The 23,626-nt window shown below is 47.4% G+C and overlaps 1 protein-coding gene across 1 annotated transcript in view; it reads left to right on the top strand.

The window, feature by feature from the left end:
* LOC134413101 (peroxidasin homolog) overlaps nucleotides 1-21,435 on the top strand; it is a 79,841-nt gene extending 58,406 nt beyond the window's left edge. The window contains exons 15-23 of the mRNA XM_063147205.1: nucleotides 1,393-1,501; nucleotides 3,076-3,233; nucleotides 3,886-5,389; nucleotides 8,234-8,368; nucleotides 10,114-10,322; nucleotides 15,864-15,978; nucleotides 17,378-17,471; nucleotides 19,002-19,110; nucleotides 21,160-21,435. Of these exons, the coding sequence (XP_063003275.1) occupies nucleotides 1,393-1,501; nucleotides 3,076-3,233; nucleotides 3,886-5,389; nucleotides 8,234-8,368; nucleotides 10,114-10,322; nucleotides 15,864-15,978; nucleotides 17,378-17,471; nucleotides 19,002-19,100 (2,423 nt within the window). The 3' untranslated portion in view covers nucleotides 19,101-19,110; nucleotides 21,160-21,435. The remainder of the gene's footprint in view (nucleotides 1-1,392; nucleotides 1,502-3,075; nucleotides 3,234-3,885; nucleotides 5,390-8,233; nucleotides 8,369-10,113; nucleotides 10,323-15,863; nucleotides 15,979-17,377; nucleotides 17,472-19,001; nucleotides 19,111-21,159) is intronic.
* The last annotated feature ends 2,191 nt before the right edge of the window (nucleotides 21,436-23,626 follow it).

Raw genomic sequence — 23,626 nt, 5'->3', positions numbered from 1 at the left:
AAGATATGGTGCCCAACTCATTAAGGAGATCTTTTTCATCAGGCAGGACATTTTAAATCAGCTAAATGCTGAGCCTTAATTTTAAGCCAGGAATAGAAAACCTCCAGCCTATGGGCCTAATCCGCCTCTGGAGGATCCCTGTGTGGCCCAGGGACACCCCAAGGAATTTGGCTTTATGCACCACTCATCATTCCGGTTGGACAACGAGCAGCACGCAAAGCCGAAGAGCTGTTCCTGGAAGTGCCGGTCCAGTCCTTTTCTCCAAGTGGAGAGGGGCTCTGTGCCTTTCTCTGAATGGAGAGAAGCAAAATGGGACCAGGTGACATTAAGGAAGGGGAGGAGCTTCAGACCACACCGCCCCCGCCAACTTCCAGCCAATCGGATTGGTCCATGGTGAGTGAATCTAAATATGGTTCCGTAGCCTGTTTTAAGCTATCAACTGAAAAACCTTTGGGAAAACGCAGGCACATGTAACCCTGCCTAAGATTTTAATTTTTTATTTTTTCATGGAATGAAATCACTTCTGAAATCTCTTCATTGGCTTCCAATTCACTTCAGAATCCAATATAAACTTCTCCTGTTGACCTACAAAGCTTTTCACGGTCTAGCTCCTTCCTATCTCTCCTCTCTCATCTCACACTATTGCCCCGCTCGTGCTCTTCGCTCCTCTGATGCCATGTTTCTCACCTGCCCAAGGGCCTCTACTTCCCTTGCTCGGCTTCGTCCATTTTCTTCTGCTGCCCCTTACGCCTGGAACGCTCTTCCAGAACATTTGAGAACTACAAGTTCAATCGCAGCTTTTAAAGCTCAACTAAAAACTTTTCTTTTTCCTAAAGCTTTTAAAACTTGATGTTGTGCGGACTTTATACTGTTAGTTTTACCCTACCCTGTGCCTGTTGGCATTCTCTTCCCCTCCTTATTGTTTTATTATGATTTTATTAGAATGTAAGCCTATGCGGCAGGGCCTTGCTATTTACTGTTTTACTCTGTACAGCACCATGTACATTGATGGTGCTATATAAATAAATAAATAAATAAATAATAATAATAGTAATAGTAATAATAATAGAGGCTGTTTATATGTAACAAAGCTGCAGTGTAGCACAGAGGCCCGCACCGGCAAAGATGCTTGAGAACAAAGGATCAAAACTCAAATGTGTAAACAAAAAAATCCCACTGTACAGTATTTTATTCTTAACATTCTGACATTTGCATGTTTTGAGCAATTGGTCATGGGAAAGCTTATATGCTCAAAAGAGGAATTGGTGTCGGCTTTTATGGATAAAGCAGAACATTGGCTATGGAACATTTCAGGGTGGTAAAATGGATGCCCATTTAATTCTGAATTATTTTGTTTATTTCCTTTTGTTGTTTTCCCGTGGGGGGAAAAAGCCACGAATGTCGGCAGAAGCGGAGACACTTTTGTAGCCACCTCGATCCGGGAAGCTATCAGCAGTGTGGACCATGCCATCAATTCTACACGCACCGAATTGTTTAGCAAGTAAGACGGTTGACTGCCACAAGATGTGGTGATGGCCTCCAATTTGGATGGCTTTAAAAGGGGGGTTGGATAAATTCCTGGAGGAGTAGGCTTTCAAGGGCCAGCAGTCCTGATGGTTATGTGCTACCTTTAGTATCAGAGGCAGCAAGCCTATATATACAAGTTGATGGGGAACATGGGTGGGGTGTGTGTGTGTGCTGCACCATGTCCTGCTTTGTGGGTCCCTGGTCGACAGCTGGTTGGCCACTGTGTGAACAGAGTGCTGGACTCGGTGGACCCTTGGTCTGATCCAGAAGGGCTCTTCTTATGTTCTCATGTTCAAACCTGGGCCAGATCTACACGTCGTTGCAAAGGCGCTTCTGTGCGCCTTTTTTAAAGACGTACCTAAAAGAAGCACCTCTTTCTTTACTGTGTGTACTGTGAGCTAGGCAGCGCCGCCTGCGGAAGAATCTCTACCCCATTCAAAGACGCTGTTCTGGCCGCTTTCCCCTCGCGTGTTCTTCCATTCGAATAATCCCCCCTCCCACCCGGCGGCTCTTCTGGCGCGTCCCGGCGGCGGCGGCTCCTCCTGCAAAACTCTTTTCTCCCTCGGTGTGTTTGTTTTTGCGTTTGCGTGCGCGTGTGCGAGCACACACCGAAGAGAGTCCCGGGGAGATGACACTGCGGGGGAGAGCGAGAGGCAGGAGCTGAACTCATCCGCCGCGCGCACGCAAACACAAATACAAACACACCGAGGGAGAAAAGTGTTTTGCAGGAGGAGCCGCCGCCGCCGGGACGTGCCAGAAGAGCCGCCGGGTGGGAGGGGGGATTATTCGAATGGAAGAACACGCGAAGGGGAAGCGGCCAGAGCAGAGCAGCGTCTTTGAATGGGGTAGAGATTCTTCCGCAGGCGGCGCTGCCTAGCTCACAGTACACACAGTAAAGAAAGAGGCGCTTCTTTTCGGTGCGTCTTTAAAAAAGGCGCATGGAAGCGCCTTCGCAACGACGTGTAGATCTGGCCCTGGAAATGTACAGACTTTGACTGCAGATTGCATTCAAGTGCATGCTCAGTTCAGAAAGTACGAAGTGGGTAAATCCTGATAAAAAAATGACCTGAAATGAATTTTTCATACATCCCTAAAGGAGAGTTCAGCAGTGCAGGCAGCTGTGTTGATCCACAGTTCCACACCAACAAACCATTTCCAGTAGTTTCCGTCTCCCCCAGGAGGTGGTCTTTTGTAACGCTAATGGGTCTTAATTGCCAATTCAGGATCAAGCCGCCCCAACACGCTTTGCATTACAACCCGAGTTAGCTCACAACAATATGATGTTGCTGGGAAAATCTATTGCTCTTCCAGCTACTGTGAGGATTACAGGAAAACTTAGAGGGGAAAGGTAAGTCTGAGGAGGTGATGGTAGATAACATCATTGTCCCTGCTAATCAAAAAGTCCTGGCCCTTTGATCCTTTGAACCTTGATTCTACTACATCGCTGGTGTGGAATTTAATTGGAAGTAAAAAATAATTGTGCAGAAAATTAGCGGCTTGGAAAACTTGATGCTGCTTAAAACATTCCTTTCTATCATCTCCAAACAGACGCCCCAAAACTCCTAATGAACTGCTGGCCCTTTTCCGTTACCCCCGGGACCCCTACACTATTGAGACGGCCCGAGCCGGAGAGATCTTTGAAAGGACCTTGCAGCTCATTCAGGAACATGTGCAGCAAGGACTGGTGGTGGACGTGAACGGAACAGGTATAAAAGCCACAGCGATGAGTAGCGGTTGTTCATTTATCCGCAGGTGACCCCTCCTGCTCGAACGGTCAGGCAAACCGAGCCATTTTAACATAAAAGGTGCTGTCACGAGCAAGAAATACAATTTATGCTGTTGCTTTGTCTAAACCCCATTCCCTTTACTTCTTCTGCAATTTGACGGAATATGCAGATTGAGCATAATTGCATATATGACTCAATTGGTGGTCTTGTTTACAAAAATATGTATATTTCCCCCTAGAATTTGGACTTTAAAAAAAATTAGATATGGAGATTTGTAATGGGGAAACCATGGCACTCATAAAACATGGGAGGAAAGGAGGAAGAAGAGCCAGGAGGGGAACAGAATGCAGTGGGTCACGTGCCTAACCATAGATGTCCCACCGGCTTTAAGAACGCCCTGCTCACATTTATTCAGCTTCTCCGTCATGAGGGATAGGAACTTGCCCCAAACTCCAGAAATCCTTGGGATAGTCTATGGATGATTTCAGACTTCTAGATGTCCTGGTTATTAGTCTTTGAACACTCAACCATTTGATTATGACATTGGGAGTACATAAAAAGCTTTCATTTTGTACTGAGCGTTTGTTTTTATTCTGACGCATTGGGTAATGCTTTGGGAGTTGCCTTGCAGGCTACCGCTACAACGATCTGGTCTCCCCTCACTACCTGAACATGATCGCCAACCTGTCTGGCTGTTCTGCCCACCGCCGCACCCCCAACTGCTCCAATATCTGCTTCCATAGGAAGTACCGGACCCACGACGGCTCGTGCAACAACCTCCAGCATCCCATGTGGGGCGCTTCCCTCACAGCGTTCCAGCGCCTGCTCAAGCCGGCCTACCAAAATGGCTTCAACCTGCCGAGAGGCTTCTCTTTGGTGGAAGATGCCAGAGAGCTCCCCCTCCCGCTGCCTCGCTTGGTCTCCACCGCCATGATCGGCACGGAAACCATTACCCCCGACGACCAGTTCACGCACATGCTTATGCAGTGGGGCCAGTTTCTGGACCACGACATGGACCAGACGGTGGCCGCCATCAGCATGGCGCGTTTCTCCGACGGAGAGTCTTGCAGCCAGGTGTGCACCAATGACCCTCCTTGCTTCTCCATCATGATCCCCGAAAATGACCCCCGGGTAAGGAACGGCCGCTGCATGTTCTTTGTCCGTTCCAGCCCGGTGTGCGGCAGCGGGATGACCTCGCTGCTGATGAACTCCGTCTATGCCCGGGAGCAGATCAACCACCTCACCTCTTTCATTGACGCGTCCAACGTCTACGGCAGCACAGAACATGAGTCCCGGGAACTGCGGGACCACAACAACCGGCGAGGACTCCTAAAGCAAGGCCAGGTGGTTCCAAGCTCGGGAAAAGCCCTCCTTCCCTTTGCAGTGGGGCCTCCCACGGAATGCATGAGGGATGAGAACGAAAGCCCCGTGCCGTGCTTCTTGGCGGGTGACCACCGAGCCAACGAACAGCTGGCCCTGACCTCCATGCACACACTCTGGTTCCGTGAGCACAACCGGGTGGCCGCCAAGCTCCTGGCCCTGAATCCTCACTGGGACGGGGACACGGTCTACCACGAGGCCCGCAAGATTTTGGGGGCCCAGATGCAGCACATCACCTACTCCCACTGGCTCCCCAAGATACTCGGGGAGGCTGGGATGAAGGTCTTAGGAGAGTACAAAGGCTATGAGCCCAACATCAATGCCGGCATCCTGAACGCCTTTGCCACCGCTGCTTTCCGTTTCGGCCACACCCTGATCAACCCCTTTCTCTACCGGCTCAATGAAACATTCCAGCCCATCCAACAAGGCCACGTCCCACTTCATAAGGCCTTCTTCTCCCCGTTCAGAATCCTCCAGGAGGGAGGCATCGACCCCCTTCTCCGTGGGCTCTTCGGGGTCCCTGGGAAAATGCGGGTCCCTTCGGAGCTCTTGAACATGGAACTGACGGAGAAGCTCTTCTCTATGGCGCACTCTGTCTCGCTGGACCTGGCGGCCATCAACATCCAGAGGGGGCGTGATCATGGAATCCCCCCCTACAACGATTTCCGGGTCTTCTGCAACCTCACCTCCGCTCAGGAGTTCGATGACCTCAAGAACGAGATTAAAACCCTGGAGATCAGGGAAAAGCTCAGGAGGTAGGACAGCAGGACCGAGGGCGTCGGAGAGGGGAAGCGAAATTGTACACACCTCTCTTTATGAATCTCCCTTGTACAACCATGCAAACCAAAATATCCTGATTTTCAGCAGGGTTCTGGAGCTGGGCAGGCGGGGAAAACTGCAAGCAGGTCTAAACATGGTGTTTTCCTCTCCCCACCCAGCACATGATCCCATTTATTTCTGTTGGCAGCAGCTAACGTGGTTGTTGCCACCAGCAACAGAAGGAAATAAGCGAGAACTGCAGTAAAATGTTGCAGTGGGGACTGCTGCCTTTCAAGATTCTATCCACTCCATTCCATTGCCCCTCCACGGATTTATTTATTTCTTACATTTTTATACCGCCCAATAGCCGAAGCTCTCTGGGCAGTTCACAATTAAAATTATAAAAAGCGTAATAAAACAACCAACAGTCTAAAAACACAAATACAAAATACAGTATAAAAAGCACAACTAGGATAAAACTACACAACAGAAATTGATATAGGTTAAAATACGGAATTAAAACAGCAAAATTTAAATTTGTTAAATTAGGTGTTAAAATACTGAGAAAATAAAAAGGTCTTCAGCTGGCGACGGAAGGAGTACAGTGTAGGCACCAGGTGAACCTCTCTGGGGAGCTCGTTCCACAGCCGGGGTGCCACAGCATAGAATCATAGAATAGCAGAGTTGGAAGGGGCCTACAAGGCCATCGAGTCCAACCCCCTGCTCAGTGCAGGAATCCACCCTAAAGCATCCCTGACAGATGGTTGTCCAGCTGCCTCTTGAAGGCCTCTAGGGTGGGAGAGCCCACAACCTCCCTAGGTAACTGATTCCATTGTCGGACTGCTCTAACAGTCAGGAAGTTTTTCCTGATGTCCAGCTGGAATCTGGCTTCCTTTAACTTGAGCCCGTTATTCCGTGTCCTGCCCTCTGGGAGGATCGAGAAGAGATCCTGGCCCTCCTCTGTGTGACAACCTTTTAAGATGGCCCTCTTCCTAGTAGCCACCTGCCTCACTTCCTTTGGCAGGGGCTCGCAGAGAAGGACCCCTGAGGATGATCTTAAGGTCTGGGCAGGTACATATGGGAGGAGGCGTTCCTTTAGATAGCCTGGCCCCAAGCCGTTTAGGGCTTTGAATGTTAGTACCACGACTTTGAATCGGGCCCAGACCTGGACTGGCAGCCAATGAAGTTTTAAAAGGACTGGCGTGATGTGGTCTCACTGGCCTTCTGTGTCTCCCCCACCCCATCAGTCAGTGTGCGTTCCCTGGCCACTGAGCAAATTCAATCCTCAACAGACTGTCCGCCCACCCCCCACCCCCACCCCCCGCAACACACACACTAAGTTTTATTGTATTTCCGCAAACCTTGGGGTTTCTCCCATGCCTGTTGATACCTCCCCTGTGTGTGTGTGTGTGATTGCTGTTTTTGCTACATAAGGATTGTCACTCACAGCTAGGACATCAGAAATAAAGGGAATGATAATAATCCAACATACAAAAAGGAGTACAGTGTTGACATGCCCTCCTTTCTATATCAGCATGCCGTCGGTGCCCTGTGGCCTCGATTGCTGCAAGTATCTTGAAGAATGTGTGAAATGCCCAAAGCATATCTGCACTGTATACCAGATTTATACACTAGAAGGGGCCAAAGCAGTTATTCTTTCTTTCTTTATTTTATTTCTGTGCTGCCCAATAGCCAAAGCTCTCTGGGCGGTTTACAACAATTCATAAGACAATAAAATATAACATTAAAAAATACAGTGTAAAACACAGCATAAAAAATTAAATATCCCCCCTCCCCAAAATTAAATTAGGCAGCTAAAAAAAAAGCCCCACCAACATTTAAAAACAGCTATAGGGGATTTTCCAGTTCTAATCAGAGCGGTGGAGGTGGGGAGAGTTAAGCTCTTCCCTGCTGTGCCATTTTCCTGGTCTAAATCTCCCTCTTCTATTAGCCCCACAGTGCGGGGATACATAGGTACCTATATCTTACATGATAGCACTCTTCAAGTATGTGAAAGGTTGTCACACGGAGGAGGGCCAGGATCTCTTCTCGATCCTCCCAGAGTGCAGGACACGGAATAACAGGCTCAAGTTACAGGAAGCCAGATTCCGGCTGAAGATCAGGAAAAACTTCCTGACTGTTAGAGCAGTACGACAATGGAACCCATGACGTAGGGAGGTGGTGGGCTCTCCCACACTAGAGGCCTTCAAGAGGCAGCTGGGCAACTATCTGTCAGGGATGCTTTGAGGTGGATTCCTGCATTGAGCAGGGAGTTGGACTCGATGGCCTTCTAGGCCTCTTCCAACTCTACTATTCTATGATTTCCCCCCACCCCCCGGTGTGGATAATAGCACCTCTGGGGTGTGGGGATAGAGGATTTACATTGTTGAAAACATAAGGGAAAAAGTTAAACATCTCCTCCCTCATCACTGCTGCTCCAATCAAAACTGGAACTCCCCACATCTGCTTTAAATGGATGGAGTTCAGGAAATTGTATCATGGATCTGCCATGTATATCATGGCTGTTTTGATTTTGACATGACTTCCCCCCCCCAAAAAAAAAAAATGTTGAGAATTCCGTTATAATGTCCCCTTGTATCCATCACAGAATTACAGTTCTATGGTGAGTTATTTATGTATTTATTTATTTATTTATTTATTAGCATTTATATGCTTTATTTGCTAAAAAGCCATCAAGGTGGTGTACAACCATTTTGAACCTTAATCCACACACAAATAAACAGGGACGTTAAAACAGATTAAACCTGTTTGCTCCTAGATAGATTGAACCAGACACATTTTGCACCACCGTTTGATCATTTCCCTCCACTTGCCTCCAGTTTGTATGGAATCACTAAGAATATTGACCTGTTCCCTGCGCTGATGGTGGAAGATCTTGTCCCGGGTACCAGAGTGGGACCGACGCTCATGTGCTTATTCACAACCCAGTTTAGACGACTTCGGGATGGAGACAGGTAACCCAGAAGTTTGACTCAAAATTGTGGCTCTTCACCGTTCTGTCCCGGAAGGGATCAGGAAGGACACTCATGGTTGTCCACCTCTCCGTTGGGCCTTGCCCGTTTGGGGTGGGTGAGATCGTTAGCACTGGCAAGGGTACATTCTTTACATGCCCAGGGTCCTTGGCACCTCAGGTTGGAATGGACTTAAGTAGGAGTCCTGGGGTAATGGCTTGCCAGAGAATCTCTACCAGTTGGACCAAGGAGGCATCCAAAATATTAACTCAATATCCAGGCCATCATCATCCATAGAAGGTTGTCCCCAGGCAGCAGAGATCAACAGATAGGAATAGAAGATCAGGGCTGAACAGTTGGGCGGAGAATTAACTACTGCTTGCTTCTCTTCGGCCTTTCAGGGTTGGATCACAGCAAGGTGTGGGATTTAGCTTTCTCTCTCTCTCTCTCTCTCTCTCTCTCTCTCTCTCACACACACACACACACACACACACACACACACACATTGCATCACTGCTAGGGGTGTGTGAATTTTGTAAAATCCAGTCTGTCTGCGTTTCACGGATGGTCAGGTGCCTATCATTCCATCAGTGCATTGGCAGAATCACGTATTTTCCAGTTTCCCAAGTTTGCGCAAATTCGCACTTGTGAAAATGCGCAAACCTCCCAAATGTGCATTTTAATGCTTTTGCCTATCGGGGAAATGCACATATTGGGCTGGTTTATTTATTTTTTTACATATTTTTTCAATTCTGAATTTGCGTAGAATTCCAGAAAGGGGAAGAAAAACTAATTCGCAAGTCCTTGGAATCCGTGCGACTCAGGGAAAGATGTGTTGGACTACAGCTCCCAGCATCCCCCAGCCAGCATGCTGTAGTCCAGCACATCTAGTGGGGCACCAGGTCGGAGAAGGCGGACCTATAGTGATTAATCTGGGATAGCTCATTCCCATATTCAAGGTGTCACTTTATCATCACACTACATCATGGGTTCTCAACAAGGGGGGAATTCCCCCTGGGGGAGAATTTTGGGGTTCCGGGGGGGGGAATGGGACCACTATTCAGCAAAGTATGATGTCCTGTAGATTATGTCTTCCTACACGTTATTAAAAACGTCCCAGAAAAGTGTCCTGTCGTCTGCAAAAGCCAGGCCTTTGCCCTCTTTTCCCTCCCTCCCTCCCTCACAACCCTAGAAGTTTCAAGCTTCCCATTTAAAGGGGCAATGCAAAGCATGGGAGCTGAGGATGTAAAAGGGGCCATGCTTTGCGTTGCCCCTTTAAATGGGACTAATATAGAAAAAAATAAAAGTTTTTCAATATTATATGCATATTATTTGGAATGCACCTTTTGAGTTAGACTATCTTGGGAAGGGGGGGGATTATATGCTGAACAATGGTGAAAGGGGGGAATGGAGCAAAAAAGGTTGAGAACCACTGCACTGCAGTGAACACTCAAATCAGTCCAGTGGAGGCCGGTGGGTCAGTGGGACGGTGTATCTGCTCCGGGTTTCAGTCAGGACCAGTCAGTCAGAACCAAGCTTGGATAACTAAAGGAGTTCTGATTGGTTCTGACTGAAACCCGGAGCGGATCCACCACCGGACCCAACAGTCTTCCCTGGACCATCCTGCCTGTTCAAATCAGCCCTAACATGTTCCATATTTTCCAGCCGTAGACTAGTTTTGCCCTGGCTCCCCTTATTTGCTGCTGACGTTCAGCGGCTGACGTTCTTGCGTGCAATTTCCCCGTCAGGTTTTGGTATGAGAATCCAGGTGTGCTCACCCCAGCCCAGCTTACGCAGATAAGGCAGGCGTCGCTCGCTCGTATCATCTGCGACAACAGCGACCACATCCAGCAACTCCAGAAGGACGTCTTCCGGGTTGCCTCCTACCCTCAAGGCATGGTCAACTGTGACGAAATCCCAGAAGTGGATCTACGCATGTGGCAGGATTGCTGCGAAGGTAAAAGCAGTGAGGGCAAAGCCACTGTGGCCCCATTCAGACCAAAGCAGGGGAGGAAAGCGTTAATACTCCCTGTCTGGTCCTGATGATGATACCTGGGTAGTGGAATTAGACAACTTCATTAGCATTTCATTCCATCATTCCCTAAAATGCCAGACTTCCTCCAATCAAAAGAATCCCGCGAAAATGCTTGGAAAGCACTGGAGAAGTCCTGGAGAATGACAACATTGACTAAAGTATCTGCAAACTACCATGTGTGAGGAATCACAAGGGCGCAAAAATGCCTCATGTAGAAAAGCTCTTACTATTGAGAAAATATGCGTACAGTCACATTGGGCCCTTTCAGAAGACACCTTAAACCATGGCTTTAACCATGGTGGTTAAGCCAGAAAGCCGGGCCGTGTTCAGAAGACACCTTAAATCATGGCTTTAACCATGGTGAATAAAGCAAAAGGCCTTAGTTCACCATGGTTTAAAGCCATGGTTTAAGGTGTCTTCTGAATGAGCCCTGTGTGGGGCAGGAGAATGGGGCAGCACTTTCTCCCACACTGGCTTGGAGGGTGTGCAATGACATCTAAAGCAAAAAAGTGCAACTGATAAATGGTGGTTGTGTGCATTAAACGAAGTAAGCATCCGTTTTATTTTATATATATATTATATGAAATATATTTTATATATGTATGTGTATACACACACAAATAGATTTTTAAAAAAAGTTTCAGCATAAAACGCCAGCTTCAACCACAAATAAGGGTATGCTACAATACCACTTATAAACTGAGCCAGAACCCATCAGGAACAGGCCAGACCCCAGTGACGGAAACAGAGCTAAAACAACCAGCACTTGCCCCCAACAGCCAATCAAGCTGCATTAATAAACATCATGCTTCTTTCATCTCATCCTTTACGTAGATCGCGGCTTTCAGCGGATCAATAAACGTTGTCACCTTTAGTCTTTCTCTTTTGGAGGCTCCGTTAAATTTCCAGCACAGAGATCTTCAGTAAAGTCGCTCTGCCAGCATGTTTTCCCCTCGTATGAAGGGACCAAGGCCTTGCATGTGTTTCATTATGCTGAAGTTCAGCCGCGTGCTCCATATATCTTTGTAGGAGAGGTCTTCCAATTTCACCCATGTAAAATGAATTACATTCCAAATACTCAACTTTGTAAATAGCACCCTTAGCGGTACACTGCCCCCTTACCTTCGATAGAAAGTAGGCGAAAGTTGGAAAAGCACATCTGGCTTCTGCCTTAGGGCTGAACTAGACATTATATGTAGCTGATCTTACTTTAAAAAAACAAAACTACTTTATTGTAAGTGCTCTAGGACCCACCCAGGCAATGGAAGTTTTTCTTTCTATCATGAAGGTGAATTTGTGGGCGGAAGCGGCTGGAGGGGAATGTTTAATGCTTCCTACCCAATCTTGATAAAATAGTTAAGAGCAGAGACACCACACTGACAACAAAGGTCCGCATAGTTAAAGCAATGGTATTCCCTGTAGTAACCTATGGCTGCGAGAGCTGGACCATAAGGAAAGCTGAGCGAAGGAAGATAGATGCTTTTGAACTTTGGTGTTGGAGGAAAATCCTGAGAGTGCCTTGGACTGCAAGAAGATCAAACCAGTCCATACTCCAGGAAATAAAGCCAGACTGCTCCCTTGAGGGAATGGTATTAAAGGCAAAACTGAAGTACTTTGGCCACATAAGGAGAAGACAGGATACCCTGGAGAAGAGGCTGATGCTAGGGAAAGTGGAAGGCAAAAGGAAGAGGGGCCGACCAAGGGCAAGATGGGTGGATGATATTCTGGAGGTGACCTTGGGGGAGCTAGGGGTGGCGACAGCCGACAGAAAGCTCTGGCGTGGGCTGGTCCATGAAGTCACGAAGAGTCGGAAACGACTGAACGAATAAACAACAACAACCCAAGCCTGGTAGGAGGATTAGGGCCCTGCAAACGTACACTAAAGTCAAAACAAACCAAAACCCACAAATTAGGATCAGTGAATGATACACACTGAACATCGCATGCACTTTAGCCCTTAGTGTTGGGCTTTGAGAACTATACTTGCTAAGGGAAGTGGTGTGCTTTATTATTATTATTATTATTATTATTATTATTATTATTATTATTATTATTTATATAGCACCATCAATGTGCATGGTGCTGTACAGAGTAAAACAGTAAATAGCAAGACCCTGCCGCATAGGCTTACATTCTAATAAAATCGTAATAAAACAATAAGGAGGGGAAGAGAATGCAAACAGGCACAGGGTAGGGTAAACAGGCACTGGGTAGGGTAAAACTAACAGTATGAAGTCAGAACAAAATCAAGTTTTAAAAGCTTTAGGAAAAAGAAAAGTTTTTAGTTGAGCTTTAAAAGCTGCGATTGAACTTGTAGTTCTCAAATGTTCTGGAAGAGCATTCCAGAGGCATAAGGGGCAGCAGAAGAAAATGGACGAAGCCGAGCAAGGGAAGTAGAGACCCTTGGGCAGGCGAGAAACATGGCATCAGAGGAGCGAAGAGCACGAGCGGGGCAATAGTGTGAGATGAGAGAGGAGAGATAGGAAGCTTCTGGACAAAGCTTTTATTGTGTCACCACATTCGTTCATACACAGGCGATGTTGGGCTTTTCTGCATGAAGCAGTTATCGTACTCTCATCATTCCCTACTCTGTTGTTTGCCGTTTCTTAAGTCGACATTGTGACCCTCCAGTTTTGCTCCTGTGTCCAACCAGCACTTTCAGTGATACTTTATTTTTACAGCAGGGAAAACGCAGCATTTAATTGTGAAAGCAAAAGAAAGCATGATTTCCTCTTGTGTATTTGCGCTATACCACAGTGCCACCTAGAGGTTATGTAGCAGAAAAGCATGAAAGGAATCTCTCCTTGTATAGTGTTCTGATCTCAATTCTGCAATGAAACTGAAAGTAGATACAGCGGATCAACAGCAGATTAACAGCCTCATGTAGAAAGGCTTGTCTTCCATTCATAACTTTTCCAGCCTTTTTCTTACTGTGGAAAATCCATTAAGGAAAAAAGGATGGGATTGCTGCTCAGTGCCTTCTGTTTCGTAGTGCTAGGAGCCCTCCATCCGAAAACAGCCTACCTGTGCCGTTGACTTACTACTAGCTATTAGAACCTACAATCTGGTGGAGAGCAGCAATTTCCGGCATGCCGGTTGGGTGTGGTGGAGCAAAACCAGGGCTGCAGGAAGTGTCAGAGAAAAGGGACAGGCCATTTCCCCTTGTGACCTTTCTGTGTTCCATATGTGAGGTCACCCTTGCAAACTTTATAAGCCCTGCTGGTCTCATGCCAGGTCCTGCCATTTGTGGATATCCAGCCAGAAGAAGATACCGACTCTAACCTGCGCAAAATGCTAAAGTTACTGTATGTGATCTTCACACCACGTTTGTGTGTGGTTGCGTATATTGGGGTGGGAATGGGGCTGAGACATTTTATTTATTTATTTATTTATTTATAGTATCTTTATCCTGCTCCTCAGCCGGAAAGGTTCCCGGAGTGGCTTACAAACAGTCTGTTCACCAAGACAGTTCCTGTTCGACATGTTTACAATCTAAAAAGACATGTGACACAAGGAAAACAGTGTGGGGATTGCAGCAGGGTGCTGATATGCTGTGACTAGGAGGCTTTCTACCCAAGGCGTTTATTGTACACTCATGCTAGCCTAGCTACAGTGATCCATGCTCTGATAACCTCTCGTTTGGATTACTGCAGTGCGTTATATCGGGGACTGCCTTTGAAAACGGTCCAGAAACTTCAACTGGTACAAAACAGGGCAGCCTGTTTACTAACAGGGACTGGCCGATGAGACCACATCACGCCAGTCCTTTTCCAGCATCATTGGCTGCCAGTCCAGGTCCGGCCCGATTCAAAGTGCTGGTATTAACATTTAAAGACCTAAACGGCTTGGGGCAAGGCTATCTGAAGGAACACCTCCTCCCATATGTACCTGCCCGGACCCTAAGATCATCCTCAGGGGTCCTTCTCCGCGAGCCCCTGCCAAAGGAAGTGAGGCAGGTGGCTACCAGGAGCAGGGCCTTCTCTGCTGTGGCACCCCGGCTGTGGAATGAGCTCCCTAAGGAGGTTCGCTTGGCACCTACATTATATGCTTTTAGACGCCAGGTGAAGACCTTTTTATTCTCCCAGCATTTTAACACTCTATAAATCAATTTTAACTTGGTGTTTTAAATTTGTAATTTTGCATTGCTGCTGTTTTTATCTGGTTGAGCTTTTATATTGTATTTTATATTATGGTTTTATACTGTTGTTTTATACTTTGAATGTTTTTAATCTTTGTGAACCTCCCAGAGAGCTCCGGCTATTGGGCGGTATAGAAATGTAATAAACAAATAAAGAAATAGTTTGTGGGTCCTTTACATGTTGTCATCCTCCAGAGGCCCTCCCGTGCTTTGCAACAATGATTGCATTTTTTTTTCCTAACAAGGAAAGTCTGATATTTTTTCTGAATGGCATTACAGAATGCTCGGGTATTTGTACAATTCTGCTATACCACAGTGCCACCTAGTGGTTGTATAATAGACCATATAGAAAGGCCGGGAAAGAAAAAAAGATGTGTGAAAGAGCTGATCTTCATCCTGCAACCAATCTGGGATGCAGAAGCCTCAATAAAGTTGTGGGTTAAAAGCTTCATATAAAAAAGCCCAACCACTGTCTGCTTTGATGGTTGTTCCTCTACTCCTTCCCAACTTGTACTTGTTCAACTTGGACAACAATTATTAGATTGTAAGCCTATGCGGCAGGGTCTTGCTATTTACTGTGTAATCTGTACAGCACCATGTACATTGATGGTGCTATATAAATAAATAAATAATAATAATAATAATACAACTGTAAATTAGGGTAACCATATGAAAAGGAGGACAGGGCTCCTGTATCTTTAACAGTTGTATTGAAAAGGAAATTTCAGCAGGTGTCATTTGTATATATGAAGAACCTGGGGAAATTTCCTCTTCATCACAGCAGTTAAAGCTGCAGGTGCCCTGCCCTCTTTTAAATCTGGTCACTCTAGTATAGCTCCTGTAGCTTTAACTGTTGTGATGAAGAGGGAATTTCACTAGGTGCTGCAGGCATACAAATGACACCTGCTGAAATTCCCTTTTCTATGCAACTGTTAAAGATACAGGAGCCCTGTCCTCCTTTCCATAGGGTCACCCTATGTAAATAGATTATTCGAGCAAGACAGTAAGCCAAAAGTGCAGGCTTCCCTCTTCTTAGGTATGAAAAGCACCCTATAAATTCTGCCTTATTTCTCCAACCATTCGGGGAAGGCAGAACATGGAGCACTGGGCAGGGTCTATACTACTGCTTCAAAATGGTTTATAACAGTAGTGACAACTGTTCGGGCCCAGGACACGCTCCAGCTACAGTTTTCAAACCGTTTTCAAAGTGTCATATCCTGCTTGGTGTAGATCTGGTCCTGATATGAGAAATATGGGGGGGGGGTGCATTTCTGAGCCTTTTCTATCCTACCCCCGTCTTCAAACTATTCCTTCCTTTCATCCAGACTGCAGGACGAGAGGTCAGTTTCGGGCTCTCTCACAACAGTTCCGGAGCAAGAGATCTTCTGGCTTCAGCTACCCGGAAGAAAACCCCTCTAAGGACAAGCCTGGAGATCCAAGGTCTGGTGCCTTTCTCAATCCTCTTTTTCTTGTTACTGCATAGAAAGGTCGAGTTCTACCCCACTCCAACAGTTCCATGGCCAAATTGCATGCAAATCGTTTGCAAAGAAAGTAGATATTCATGTTGTGTCGTTGGCTCTTGTACTTTGGACTATCCAGCAAAGCGATGTGTGTAGGGTTGCCATATTCTGAATCTACAAAACTGGGACAATTTGGGGGTGGGGGTGGGGGGCTAGGATTTTTTTAAAAAAACTGAGCAATATATAAAGGTCTAGGGAAAGCCCAATTTTTCAATTAAAACATCAACAACTGTAAAACCAGACATCTTAAATTCACTGCAACGTACTTCCAAGTAACAGATTTGAGGCTTGCAACCCAAATCCAAGGAGGTAGATTTTTGAAGGGTGATTTTTGGGGGAGTGACTTTTCCTTCCTTTTCCCCCTCTCCTTTCCTCTCCTTCACCCCCTCTTCCCTAGGGTGACCATATGAAAAGGAGGACAGGGCTCCTGTAACTTTAACAGTTGCATAGAAAGGGGAATTTCAGCAGGTGTCATTTGTATATATGGAGAACCTGGTGAAATTCTCTCTTCATCACAGCAGTTAAAGCTGCAGGAGCTATACTAGAGTGACCAGATTTAAAAGAGGGCAGGGCACCTGCAGCTTTAACTGCTGTGATGAAGAGGAAATTTCCCCAGGTTCCCTATATATACAAATGACACCTGCTGAAATTCCCTTTTCAATACAACTGTTAAAAGATACAGGAGCTCTGTCCTCCTTTTCATACGGTCACCCTACTCTTCCCCCACTCACTCACTCACTCACTCACTCCTATCCCACACAAAACTCTCTTTCCTCCCCCACAAATAACCCATCAGCTCTGCCCCACACTTACCCTAAAGCTGTGACTGCAACCAGCCAAGCTCACCAAACTCCTTTGCGTTGCTTGGGACTCAGGTAGCCTGAGGAGAGCACATGCGCCCTTCTGTTGTTCCTCTTCTACACATCTGCAGGCGCAATAAGGTGAGTCACAGTGAGTCACGGTGATGCTCTGGAAAAGGCGCCAGATTTATGCATCTTTTTCTCTGCTGCTGCCACTCCACTGAGCAGGCTCAAGGCACCATTTTGGAGGTCAGAATTTCTCCGGCCAGCTGGACCAGGAATCTCCTGGAAATCGGGACATTCCCGGTTTTCCGCAATGTATGGCAACCCTAGATGTGTACCTTCTTATGTACTCTGGCGTTAAGATATTTGACTCATCCTGCAATGCACGTTCAAAGTCATTAAGCACAACTGCAGCATTCTTTCGATGTGCTTGTAGCAGGAGAGACCCCTCCCCTGGAAAGACCCTTCAAATGATGTCACGCTTCTCTGTTGTTGCTTCTTTACCACTTCTTGCAGGATGGAAGGACCAGCTCAGAACCACTTTCCAGAAGAGGATCTCGAGAGCATAGTGAACGAACTTGAGAAAACTGTCTCTTCTCTTCGGAAGCAGGTAGACATTTTGTCTGGCAGAGGGGAGCCAGCACCCTCCGTGTCAAAGTCCACAAGGGCTTCAAGTATTGACGTTGCTTAACGTAGACCTGTTAAAAACTGCCTTGCTATTAAAAATGGCCTCCAATCTGAGAGAGTCTTAAAGGTATCCAGGTCATCTCAGGTTATCTGGACCTGGCTAATCTTATGTATGTAAAATCCTGTCAAACCATTGGTACATATATTGTCTACTGCAGCCTACCCCAACCCGATGCCCTCATAGGAGTTGGACTACAACTCCTATGATTACAGCTTGCATGCCATGCTGACTGGGAATAATGGGAGTTGTAGTCCAACAGAGCTGGATGCCAGGTTGGAGAAGGCTGCCCTAAACATTTAATCACCCCCCCGAGCTCTTCTCCAAGGATCAAAAATTATTTAAATAAATAAATGCAATAAATAAATACGAAAATAAAATAGGTGTGATGGCAGGAGGCCTGTTCATTTAAAACTCGATCTGCCTCAAACAGATGCAAAGCAGGATGTGGGGGTCTGATTCTTATAATCTCCACCCCAGGCCTTTTCTTGGCCAAATTCCAGTGCTGGAACCTGATTTCAGCTGGGTGAAAAGGGCACAGATGTTCAAGCTATGTTAGGCACAGGGAGAATTCAGTTCCCCTCCCTAGAATTACCCTTTTGCTCTTTAAAACTCCACCCCACCTCCAATTGCTGAGATGGGTGAAATGTTTGCTCAACATTTTTATACGGATTTATCAAATTCATGCCTCCCAAGCCAATAAGCGAGCCAAGAAAGATTTGTGTGCCAAAACCCACACTACTCCAAGCTTAGCAATGCAGTTTGTCAGTGGGGGAAAGCACACCCAAAAATGTGCATATCAGTGCAAAGTGTGCACCGGAGAAAAGCATGCACAAAACCACATTACGTCAATGGGAAAGGACTTGGGGAAAATGCATATATATGAAGAAGAATAAAAAAAAAACCATGCACAGGAAAGTGTATATTTTGCCCTTCTTTTAAGACCGCTGCCTTCTGAGGCATGTTCAGTGGCCAGTCCCAGGCTGTGGAATTCCCTCCCAAGGAAGGCTAGGTTTTCTTCCTCCCTTTGCTGTCCTTTTGCAAAGATGGCCTTTGGACTGTAAGCAGGTCTGTTGCGAGGGGTTGTTGTTTTTAATTCCTAATCCCCCTGTAATTGTTATGTTTTTATTGTATTTTAATGTATTGTTTTATTTTTTTAATCCATTTTCTCAATGTAATCCCCCTGGAGTGCCATTTTTGGCTAGAAACTTAGAGTACAAATCAAACCAATCAATAATATATTTGAAACAAATGTGCACAAAAATGTGAATGTCCATGAAGACCTTTTTTTAACACAACCACACCCTAAAACACCTTATAACCGTATGTTAAAACGGGACAGAATGGATTTAAGCTTGAAAATGCAACAATCCCAAGTGAAGTGAGCTGTCTGTCTACATCTTTGAACGCCGTGCTCATCAACGAATGCACCGTCTTTGTCGCCTTTGCTCTCAGGTCAGTGGTTTGGAAGATCAGCTGAGAAGACATCAGAGGAGCACCGCTACCAAATATGGCCGCCAGCAGAAGACTGGAGCAAAGTGGAGCAAAAGATGACCTGCCCTAGGTGGTGCGGATGTGCGGGGAGAATGTGTGCTGGAAGTGGGGGGCGATGTGGGGTATTTCCCGGAGCAGACAGGAGGTTCAAAAACAGCCGCTACTGAAGCAAACCTCCATTCTGCTTCCACTCCTCACCCATGCTTACCTGAAAGGCCAGAGAGGGAGCAACAGAGAAGGCATGTCTACACAAGGGGAGGGGGAGGATCTCGCAATATGCTGATCACGAGATCCTCCCCCTCAGTCCACACGTGCCACATGACATCCCAGGCATCGCGCTTGTCGCAGCGGCCATTTTTCTGGAGTACACGAGCACTCCAGTGAAAATAAAAAGGTAAAAAACCCCACCCAATCCCGATGGGCACGGAGCGACCTGAAGAGCTTCATGCCCGGTTCCCAGCTCTTCACGTTTACTCGCGAGGAGCCTGGATGATACCGGGAAGGGCAGCCACACCTCCCATGGTCTCGGGATGATCCCAAGACCACGGGGAAAATCGGGATACAAGTGGTGCCAGTTATCCCGGGGAAATGGAGAGATCATCTCTCCCTACCCCCGGGATCCCCTGTGCGTCATGTGGATGCACAGGGATGATCCCGGGGTGATCCCCAGGATAAGGCATCGTCTAGACATGCCCAGTGTCTTTACTCATGAAAACAGATGCAACGGAAGACAGAGTATTCATTTATGGCTACAGATGTACCGATTTCGTATAATGCATCCCCCCTGCGTTTCGTGGAGTGTCAGGTGCCTCTCGTTCTGTCATCCACTCGGGGCAGAGTTGGGTTTCTTTTCCAAATTCACATTTGAGCAAATTCACACTTGTAAACATGTGCATTTCCTGCAAAATGCAGAAATCCTTCCCCAAATGCACAAATGCCTCCTTCCCCCGGCACTGCAATCTGCATTTTCATGCTTTAATGTACAGGGGGAATACACATTTTTGGAATGGAATTTTTTTTAAAAAAAAAATTGTATCTACTTTTCTGCGACTAAATTTACATAAAGTTCTGGAAAATAAAAATAATAATCCACAAGTCCGAGGAATCCAAATGACTCAGGAAAAGCCGATCCACTTGCGGAATCCGCTGGTTCAAATCATAGAAACCTGAACTCATTCCATTCCATTGCAGATTTCTCTGGTAACCCTAATTACGTCATGTAATTAATGCATGGAACATGCTGTGGTTATATGGTGATGGCAATTAGCATAGATGGATTTAAAAATGGGATCGGCACAAATTCATGGAGGGTAGTTCTATCAGGGCAACACAGCATGATGGGCGTGTGAACTCTCCCAGTTCGGAAGCAGTATATGCCTCTGGATAGTGGTTAACAGAGGCCCCTTGCCTTCATGCCCCACTTGTGTCATGCCCCACTTCTTGGGGGCCTCTGGTTGGCCATAGTGGAAAACAGGATGCTGGACTAGGTGGTCCTTTGCCCTGATGAAGCAGGATTCTTCTTATGTGCAGAAGAATTCCTTTCCCTGAATTTTCAGCTATTTTCATCGCCAGCTCTTTAAGTTACAGAGATACAAGCAGAACAGTGTTTACCCAATTGCTCAGCAAACATAAACCTGATCCCTCCCTCCCAGTGTTCAAGCCAATGAGCGCCCCAACCTGGGGCGCTCCAGATGTGTTGGACTACAACTCCCAGAATCCTCCAACTAGGCATGCTAGGAGTTATAGCCCAACACAGTGGGAGGACACCATGTCGGGGAAGGCTGTCCTAAGTTATTAAAACAATGTTGTTTCATTAACCTTATTAAATATGTTGGAACATTTCCAATTTCACCGAAATCAAGCACCCCTAAGTCTTGTATTTGGGTCCTCCTGCATGCCCTTAGGCCAGCCTTCCTCAACCTGGGGCGCTCCAGATGTGTTGGACTGCATCTCCCAGTTGTAGTCCAACACATCTGGAGCGCCCCAGGTTGAGGAAGGCTGCCTTAGGCCTTCCCTGCCACAACAGATATACGGCCAGAGTGCTTTTCCCCAACTGGTCTGAAAGGATCGTCCCAATTTCTGTTTGTAACACTCATCTTCTCTGTTTCATCCTCCCCAGGCTATTTCAAGCAATTGTCAGCGGGCTGCATTTGCTGTTTCCCCCAGAGAAAAGCCTGTTTTATTTCAAGGGAGTCTATTACTGTCAGCATCAGGACCCGGGCTCCATCGAATTTTGGACATGCCTCACCAGGGCAACTGTGCTTCCCAGAAACCCTCGCTCACTGCACAGAGAGACCACAAATTTCTCGGACTCCTAGCCTTCTCCTCACCACTCAATCTGAACATCTATCCCGTCCTGTTTTCAGAGCCACAGTAGCGATAAGAACATCAGAAGAGCCCTGCTGGATCAGACCAAGGGTCCATCTTGTCCAGCACTCTGTTCACACAGTGGCCAACTAGCTGTCGACCAAGGACCAACAAAGGAGGACACGGTGCAACAGCACCCTCCCACCCATGTTCCCCAGCAACTGGTGCACGCAGGCTTACTGCCTCGGATACTTGAGGTAGCACATAACCATCAGGGCTAATAGCCATTGATAGCTTTCTCCTCCAGGAATGTATCCAACCCCCTTTCAAAGCCTTCCGAATTGGTAGCCATCACTACATCTTGTGGTAGTGAGTTCCGTAGTTTAACTATGCGCTGTGTGAAGAAGTCCTTCCTTTTATCTGTCCTGAATCTCCCACCAACCAGCTCCATGGGATGACCCCACTGGGTTCTGGTACGATGGGAGAGGGAGGAAAATGTCTCCCTATCCACATTCTCCACACCACGCATCGTTTTGTACACCTCTGTCGTGTCTCCCCTTAGCCTCCTTTTTCCGTAAGCTCTCAGCACGACGCTTCTTATCCATAGCGCTTGGCTAAGAACGGCTAAGACTCGATAGCCTTATAGGCCCCTTCCAACTCTACTGTTCTATGATTCTATGGTGGGCGTTGCTTCAGAATCAATTCCCCCTTTGGGAAGTCCTTCTTCCCCTTTTGCAAACCATCCTGGCCCAGCTCCCCCTTTTACAGACACTGTGTTCAGAAGTCAAAGACCCCCCCCTTTCCCCCTGAGGCTCAAACAAATCCGACATCTGCTGCGTCTATGAAAACTTCCGAATCGCCGAGCAATCAGATCAAGGGGAGCTTCGACAGGCGTGTAAAAGTCAGCCTATGGCTACGGCATGCAGAGATCTGGTGGAAACGGCCCCTGTCATACCGGGTGCCCAATTGCCGGAGTTGAAAAACACAGCCAGAAACTGAGGTTGACCGAACTTTCCCTTAGGCCTCATCAGTCACTCTGAAGCAACAGGAACATTTTAAACTAAGCACACCTGGCTGGGTGGAGCCGCGGTTCACTACCTTGTGTTGACGGTGGCCTTGCTTCTCCTTAGGGCTGCGTGTTCCCCAGCTGCTTCTGTCCTTTCCGTGAGAGACGTTCCCAATCGCCTTGATTCTGGACAGCTTTTCACACAGCGATGCAGGGAAAAACACAACGCGCATCAAAGCAAACCACGGGATAATAAACAAGGTCACGGTTAATGAAGCATCTCAATAGGGTGTTCTTGGATGTACTTCCAATTTGCATCCAACTTCTCTCCACGCTGTGCTATGTCCAACCAGTCTCAGCCTGCCCTGCTACAGAGGGGGCGTGAATAAAAGGCCGGAGTATAAAGCACTCAGAGGCCGGGAGAGATGATTTCCCCCTCTTAAATTGTTCCCCGTTCTGCAGCAGTAGGAATGTGCTGCCTTCTTCCTTTCAGCACTAACGACCAGTGTGTGTGCATGGGAAACTCCTGTGCCAACACATACCAAAGCTATACTTACCCTCGTCTACACCAAGCAGGATATTCCACTATGAAGGCGGTATAAGAGGCAGGAGCCACACTACTGCTTTGTAGCAGTATTGAAGTTAGGGCTGTGCACCACCACCACCCCGAACTGATTCGGGTCAATCCGACCCTCCCCTGATCCGCTCTGGAATCGGATCCGGAGCGAGATCCGGAGGCCGGAGCGAGGTTCGGCCCCCATTTTGCCCCCCTCTTCCCCACTTACTTGCCTCTGTGGCGGACGGCGGAAGCAGGTAAGTGGGGAAGGGGGGACAAAATGGGGGCTGAATAGGAGGGAATCTACACGTCGTTGTGAGGGCGCTTGCATGCGCCCCCAGTGCGCCCCCACAACAACTGTGTAGACCGAGAAAGAAGAGACGGAGGAAGAGGCGGAGGAGGCGGTGGCTGGGGAACCGGCCGCGTCCTTGCCGCCGCCGCCGCCTCCCCGCCGGCCTCCTGCTGCCAGGGTAAGAGCCACCCAGGTCGGAGAGCTCGGCGGAAGCGGAAGCCGAACTCTCCGACCCGGGTGGCTCTTATCCCGGCAGCAGGAGGCCGCCGCCGCCGCCGCCTCTTCCTCTGTCTCTTCTTTCTCGGTCTACAGTCATTGTGGGGGCGCACTGGGGGCGCATGCAAGCGCCCTCACAACGACGTGTAGATTCCCTCCAGGTCACCCTCCCCCCTTACCGCACGGACCGAGGCAGTGGAGGGCGGTGG

The sequence above is a fragment of the Elgaria multicarinata genome, chromosome 1 (assembly GCF_023053635.1).
Source record: "Elgaria multicarinata webbii isolate HBS135686 ecotype San Diego chromosome 1, rElgMul1.1.pri, whole genome shotgun sequence".
Taxonomy (NCBI): domain Eukaryota; kingdom Metazoa; phylum Chordata; class Lepidosauria; order Squamata; family Anguidae; genus Elgaria; species Elgaria multicarinata.
This window is presented reverse-complemented; position numbering and strand designations above follow the sequence as displayed.